Source organism: Prionailurus bengalensis, chromosome A2 (assembly GCF_016509475.1).
Source record: "Prionailurus bengalensis isolate Pbe53 chromosome A2, Fcat_Pben_1.1_paternal_pri, whole genome shotgun sequence".
NCBI lineage: Eukaryota > Metazoa > Chordata > Mammalia > Carnivora > Felidae > Prionailurus > Prionailurus bengalensis.
The window spans coordinates 113,780,285-113,787,604 of record NC_057348.1 but is presented as its reverse complement, the minus strand read 5'-3'; the positions used below and the strand labels follow the sequence as shown (position 1 = coordinate 113,787,604).

At 45.4% G+C, this 7,320-nt stretch overlaps 1 protein-coding gene across 4 annotated transcripts in view; it reads left to right on the top strand.

Moving 5' to 3' along the window:
- The first annotated feature begins 2,843 nt into the window (after positions 1-2,843).
- Positions 2,844-7,320, top strand: part of CDCA7L (cell division cycle associated 7 like) — a 39,445-nt gene continuing 34,968 nt past the window's right edge. Inside the window, exon 1 of one of the 4 annotated variants that reach the window (XM_043589065.1) lies at positions 2,844-3,375. In XM_043589065.1, coding sequence (XP_043445000.1) covers positions 3,352-3,375 — 24 coding nt within the window. In that variant the 5' untranslated portion in view covers positions 2,844-3,351. The remainder of the gene's footprint in view (positions 3,376-7,320) is intronic. The other 3 variants (XM_043589066.1, XM_043589068.1, XM_043589067.1) reach the window with 3 other exon arrangements.

The following is a 7,320-nucleotide window of genomic DNA, read 5'->3' as shown; positions in this document are numbered from 1 at the left end:
TCTCAAATTTAGGGCTTGTCTTCCTTTCTAGGTCAGGTCTTATCTCAATGAGATGGGAGTTTCAAGATCCCAAGACATAGAGAGCAAGTAGAGACGTTATCTTGTTTAACTGTCACTTCATTCATTCATGATCAAAATTAATGCTAAGCGGTATTCAGGTATTACCCACATTGCTTCCAGCTTTCTGCCAAAGGTAGATTCTTTGCTGGGCTATCCAGTATACCAAACTGGTACACTTCTTGGCTATAAAGGGTGCACTGAGGATTTGTCCAAAGCTGAGCTCTGTGGGGAGGCCAGAGGCACTACTTCAGAGCAGAGGAGAAATGTTTGAACTCTTTTTACAGAGAAAAAATTGTGGGTCATGGTCGATAAATAATCACAACTATTTCATGTCATTCGAAGCATGTGTGATGGCATTTAATCACAGATTTCCTACCTCGTGGAAGGTACTATAGACTAAGTTTTTAATCCTCTCATGGAAACATATAAAAAGCAAGCATAGATTTCTAGACAGAGAGACAGAATCTTTTTTTAATTTTTAAATTTAATGTTTACTTAATTTTGAGAGAGAGAGAGAGTGCGAGAGCGAGCATGGGGGAGGGGCACAAAGAGATAGAGACAGAATCTGAAGAAGGCTCTAGGCTCTGAGTTGTCAGCACAGAGCCTGATGTGGGGCTCAAATCCACGAACTGGGAGATGATGATCTGAGCCAAAGTTGGACGATCAACTGACTGAGCCACCCAGGCACTTGGAGACAGAGATTCTTAAAGAAATTTACAAACATGGCATCTCCTTTTCCTCCGTTGCAATATGTATACTATTGCTTCTGGGAAAGGACTCTCATTCTTGCAGTGCCAAGCTGAAACTCCGTGCTCACAAGTTATGAATCCCATCAGTAACAATGAGTAGTAAGTAGACTCTTGAAAAACGTGGGTTTGAACTGTACAGTTTACTTATATATGGATTTTTAAAGATAAATACAGTACAGTACTGTGAGTGTATTTTCTCTTCCTACAATTTTCTTAACACTTTTCCTGTAGCTTACTTTATTGTAAGAATACAGCGTATAATACACATAACATACAAAATATGTATTAACAGTAGGCTATTAGTAGTTAAGTTTTGGGGGAGTCAAAAGTTACACATAGATTTTTGACCGTGGTGGGGCTTAACACCCCTAACCCCCAGGTTGTTCAAGGGTCAACTGTGAACAGAATGGAACCACAATCGGACAACACACACACCACTATAGAATCAATTACTAAGTACTATTGAAGTGCATGGGCTTTTCCAGACAAAGGAAGAAAGTTTATGGGTTGACAATTGAAGACTTAAGGACTAGTTACAGAAAATCTCTAAAGCAAGAAGGCTCAGTTGTTTATAGTTTTCCAAGTAAGAACTAGGTTACTTTAAGTACTTTGCAAAATCTGACCTATGTCAAATTTATATTCCCTTTTGCAAAAGGGATATGATACAACCTACAATGAAAGGAAACAGATGAAAATAAGATCACTGTTTCATGGAAAGCAAATATACAAAAAAAAAAAAAAAAAGTTCTAAGGGAATAAATTTCACTCTTGAGTTTCCTGGCAACCAAAGGGAAAAGGTAAAGAATAACGGAGAGAATGCTGAATTTGGAGGCATAAGGAATGGTTTTCAGTTTGGCAGTCTGCAGTTGTTATTTACTAGCAGGGTGACAGGGATCTTTCCCCTAATGTATCTTCTTAGATTCTGTCTCCTTATTTAAAAATGTGGATAACAAGAATCTGGAAGAATATTGGGAAGATTTAAGGAGATAGGGCATAATAAAAATGAAAGTGGCTATAATGAATAGCTTATCCAATAAATAGAAAACAAAACTTTTTAAAAAAATCAGACCAGATTTTATTGGTCTTTCTTCCCCCACAGTCTGGAACATGGAGAGCACATAAGACATGTTTGCTGAACCAATGAAAGTAGGAAAAAGGGGGCAGTTCCCAGATGTTTTCCTCAAGCTTTAGCAAATGTTTGACCAACTTCATTCCCTGCTTCAACCAAGAAAAGATGAATGTCAGATTCCCAAGCAGCCAAGAAGGGCTGCAGAAGGTCTCACGCATAGAGTGTTCTGCTGTGAACTCAAGACCACAGTGCTAAACTGGTTCTCAATACTGCCCAGCAACCCTGCTAGGATTTGAGGACAACTTCATCCATCACCCTCCCCTAATACCTACTTTAAGCCTTCCACAATCTCCACCCACTTAATTCTTCACTCTTCATACCTGAACTTTAAGAATTCTTCCCTGACCTGTGCCAAATTAAGTCTCCCTGTTTTAAACCACTGTAGTACCACTTACCTTTTCCTTCCTGGCATCTATCATAGCTCTACATTTACTTTTATTTGCATCATTATAATTGAATTTATTATCACCATTATCGATGATATTGGAATTGTTAAATTATTAATCAAATTAATTGTGACATTACTGTTACACTTACCTGGATGAATATTGCATCTATGTCGTCATGCCCGTGGCTGGCTCCCGAAGCTCCGACAGAGCAGGGACCTGTTTTTCGTGCAATCTTGTGTTGCCAGGTCTAATACAGTGCCTGACACATACTACCTGCTCAGCCAGTAGTCGTTAATCAGCTTTCTAACCTCTAGAAATCTCTAGTGGGGCTATAGGCCTACGTGTACGATGGTGTAGCAAAGGCTGTATAAAGTTCCAGGGGATTTTGCAGCTCCCCAACCCGGAATGCCTGGTTTGCAAAGTGAACCCTGTAGAAAATGTTTGGGGAAGCGGCGGAACCCCGCCCCTTTGCAACAGCGAAACAAAACCAGCTCTGAAGTAGCTCTACAATGCTTTTCTGGAGCAGAGACACGGATTGCAACAGAGGCATGTGCTCCAGGGCAGGACCTGGAATAAGCCGTGCAAATATCCGGCGCGCGTAGTCGGGCGTGCCAGCTGGAGGCTGCGCCGGGACTGCCCCCTCATTTCTCCCGCGCGAAACCCGGCCGGACGGCTCCACTCCCTCCCGCCGCTGCAGGGGGGAGCCCGGCGCCCCCGCACCCGCAGCCGCCTGGGACCGCGCCCGTCTGCTGCCTCCTCTCACGACGCGGCCGAAGCGAAGTTCACCGGTCGCGAAAGTTTGGTCCGAGACTCGAGCCTCGCAGCCCAGCGCGGCGGCGCCGGGTGGGAGGCGCGGCGAGCTCCCCCGTCCCGGGCGCCAAGTGCGCCCCTCCCCGAGCCCGCCGGAGCTCCCGGCGCAGCGCGCGGGCTGCGCGGCCGCGGGTGTTCTGCTGGCGACGGGCCCGTGGTGAGCCAGGTTCCCGCGGCCGCGTGGTAGCAGGAGGCTGGAGCCCGGGTGGGAAGAATGGAGCTGGCGTCTCGCTCACAGGTGAGGGTCCCGCCGCTACGCGGACGCATCACGGCCTGCCTGCCGTTTGCTCTCGTCTCTCCTCCCCGCCTCGGGGTGGAAACGTGGCCCTGGGCCACCGCCTTGTGGATCTGGCCAGCCTAGCCCCGCGAAAGCCGGAGCGGGCGCGCCGTGCAGGTGTGCGCAGGGGGTCGTCGCTGTGCAGCCAGGGCTGGAGAGGCTGGGCGTCCCTGCGCGTGGCGCTCGCCTCCCTCCCGGGTGGGTGCCCGGGGGGGGGGGGTGTCGCAGGCCGGGCCGCTGGGGCCGCGAGCCTGAGGAGTGGACACGTTTCGAGGGAGGTGCAGGCGGGGGTGGAGAGGGGTGTGCGGGGCGCTTTCTGGTGCGCGCCCCCCACTTTCTCCGGGAATTGGCACAGAAATAAGGAAGTTTCAGGCAAGTGAGTTTTGTAGAAAACAGTCAAGGGTCCTGTTCAACTCGGATAATGGGGTGTAATTTACAAGGAATTGCTCTTGTATTCTACAACTTTAGTAACTGTTTTCAGGGAATAATTCGTAACCACTTGGAAGGGGAAATGGCAACGTCATGAGGCCAAATTAAAAAACAAAAAGCCCCAAGATCACAAAGCGTAAACAGCAGGACCCAGTTACGAATTATGGTCCTAACTAGGTTTTAAAAATCTCCATTAACACACACTTCAGAGTACTCCCAAATGTTTCACTGGGTGGTGGGAATGTGAACGTGGCTTCAGTTTCCTGTTTTACTTCTTAAGAGCTTTCCCTTTCTAGTAACGAACATACCTAGTATTTTCAGAGGTAAGTAATGCCAACTTTTTTGAAATGAACTAAAAATAAAACTTCTAGAAAGGGAAGGAAGCAGCTTGTGAGAGTTGGGGGAGGCTTTGTGTAACGGTTTTTTGTTTGTTTTATGAGTGCCTTTGACTCACCGTTTCCACTTTACCTTAGACTGGTGGTATTTTACCTCTTTACCTGGGTGCTGGGCCTTGGAGAGAAAGAGAGAGAGAGAGAGAGGCGGGGCCCCAGGCCTTGGCATTGGGAGACTGAAGCGACCCAGCAGCGCCCAGGCTGCCCGAGCAGTCAGTGGTGCCTGAGCGCAGGCTGCTGTCACCTGCCTGAGTCCTGGCGCAAATTAGAGGCAGAGCCACTAATGGTTGGTCCCTTTGGCCATTTAGTGATGTCTGCAAGGTTTCCTGCAAGTAGACATTTGAGGAAAAAAAAATGTTGTTTATGAGAGGGTATTATTTTTAAATTTCCCCAGTGAGGGGAGGTATTAAAAGTAAGTAAAGGACAGACCTCAAGAGTAAGAAGGACTGAGATAGGGTTAGTTTTTTGCTTTTGTTTTATTTTCCACTGGCCTTGATGATATAATTAGTCTCTTGTGCTTCTAGGAGGCTTTACTTTCTCTAGGATCTCACCCTTTCTGGAAGGAGCCTTGGGCCCTAGGTGAATTTCATCAGAAAATGTATCTTGATAATATAGGATTATGGAAACCTGTTGTTCTGCCCTAACTACACTCCCACCACTTAGATGCATTTGGAAGTGAACATTTTATTGTCAAATAATGAGACTAATTTTTGGTAGCTCTAAAATGTTAAATAAACTATTTACCAGGTGGGGGTAATCCACAAATTATAATCTGACCTATTATGTACCAATTAGGGCAAATTACTTTATGTAAGATGATCAGGGTTTTTTTTTTCTTTCCTAAAGACCTAATTGGCATCACAAACTAAGATGTGTGACGATTTTTCCAGTTGAAATGTTTCTGTTCATCATAATTTAAACATGAGCAGATTATAGTCTCTTTAAATTAGTGGGGAAGTTCTATAGGGTGGGCAGGTGACTGTAGGTGAGAGCACTTAATGAACATTTCAGGCGCAGCAAGGTACTAAATTCGAGTGGCTCTACCCTGTCCCCCAACCTTATGAATAAAGCAGTGTGATGAACTGCCTGACGTGGCATTAGAGCACAGTGTGCAGTGGCTTTTAGTCTCACATACACAGTAAATATTTCCATCCCTTGGAAAGGGCAGAGCTGGAAGGGGTTCCAGCAAAGCCGCTTACGGCCTGATGTTCTAAGACATTGATTTAAACTGAACTCCCTTCTACTTTCTGCTTTTTTGGCAACCTCACCACTGGGTTAGATTTGATGTTCTCTGACGGGGACCACACCTCCTATGGCTGAAGTCCTGATTGGGCCCATCACTGGGTCTTTATGTTTTTATGTTGAATGACAGGAGTAGTGCCCCAGTAAAGGCAAGGGTGTGGTCCCTTCCTGAGAGCCCTCTGGAGTGCAGCTCAAACAGGAGCTGCAGGCTGGGACTGTCGAAGCTTCCTAGGAGAAGAACCAGGAGGTTGTGAATGTCAGTGTTGTCCTTTTACTCTCTTCTTGCTCTTGGGTACAGGTTGGACTCTTGGAGAAGGAAACGGAGCTAGATAGTCTCCTAGTCATGCATGCTGTGGAAGGGGTAAAGAGGAATTTCTCTGGTATTGACCTCATAGCTACAAAGTGTAGCCTTAGGATTCTCTGACTCAACATGTGTGCCCAGAGCTTCAGAAGCTGCTCACAGAGAGGGATTGTTGTGACTTCTTGGAAGGACCCCATAACGATTGGCCATTTTAATAGTCCCATATTTAAAAAGGCCACTTGTTTTTTGTTTGTTTGTTTTGATGTACTTCTGACCATCCCATCTGTAGAACGGAATTCTTATTGATGAGGAGAAATGTCCGTGATCACAGCCATTCTGATCTGGTCAGGTACAAAGAGCAGAAATCCATGAGATAATTCTGTGACTTAAAACTGAATACGATTGGGGCGCCTGGGTGGCGCAGTCGGTTAAGCGTCCGACTTCAGCCAGGTCACAATCTCGCGGTCCGGGAGTTCGAGCCCTGCGTCGGGCTCTGGGCTGATGGCTCAGAGCCTGGAGCCTGTTTCCGATTCTGTGTCTCCCTCTCTCTCTCTGCCCCTCCCCCGTTCATGCTCTGTCTCTCTCTGTCCCAAAAATAAACAAAACGTTGAAAAAAAAAAAAAACTGAATATGATTGTAAATTAATGAAAAAGGTCAATAAAGCCATTCAGATAGAATAGTCTAGACATTGTTCATCTTAAACTGTTCTTGAGAGTTCTGTTTTACTCTTCAGCACTTTCTCTGACCTACAGTTTGAATTTTTTATCTCTAAGATAGAATTTGGTTTTTCCAAAGATCTAGATTTATTCACCAAAGTGGAACTGATACACACTGGTGGAGGAGGGCTAGAGAGAAGAAAATATCAGTAGGACCATTTTCTTTTCTTCTTGGAAAGCAGTGGTTTCTGAATTTATTTTATTTTTTAAGTTTTTAATACTAATTCCACTATAGTTAATATACAGTGTTATATTCATTTCATGTGTACAGGATTGTGATTCAACAATTGTGTACATTACTCAGCGCTCATCATGATAAGTATACTAATCCCCTTCACCTGTTTCACCCATCCCTCACCCATCTCCCCTCTGGTAACCATCAGTTCTCTATCTGAATGTTTTTAAACAGGACCATGCAGAAACTTATTTGAAGTATAGCTGAAGTTAATGCGCAGAATACTTTGTCTTTAACAGTGCTAAATGCACCATCTGTATGTGGTGCAAAACATTGTAGAGTCTCACAGTTGGGGGCCAGAGTTTGTGTTCAGGTAGCTCATGACTGTTTTCTTCCTAATCATCAGCTGATGACAGAGGGCTCCCTGGCTGGGTTAGTCCTATCAGATGTTCTTCTAGCACTTACTATGTGTTTAGTGCCAAGGTCGCTCTGGAACTCCTGGACTCTTCTGCCTTTGTCAGAACTCAGCTGGCTTCAGGCCTTGGTTTTGGGGATGGGAGAAGACCTTAGGAGTCACCCTTTCCCACCTCCACTCCCCCCTTGGAAACTATCATTGCCTTTTATCAGATTGAATCTTCACTGAAGTTCGGT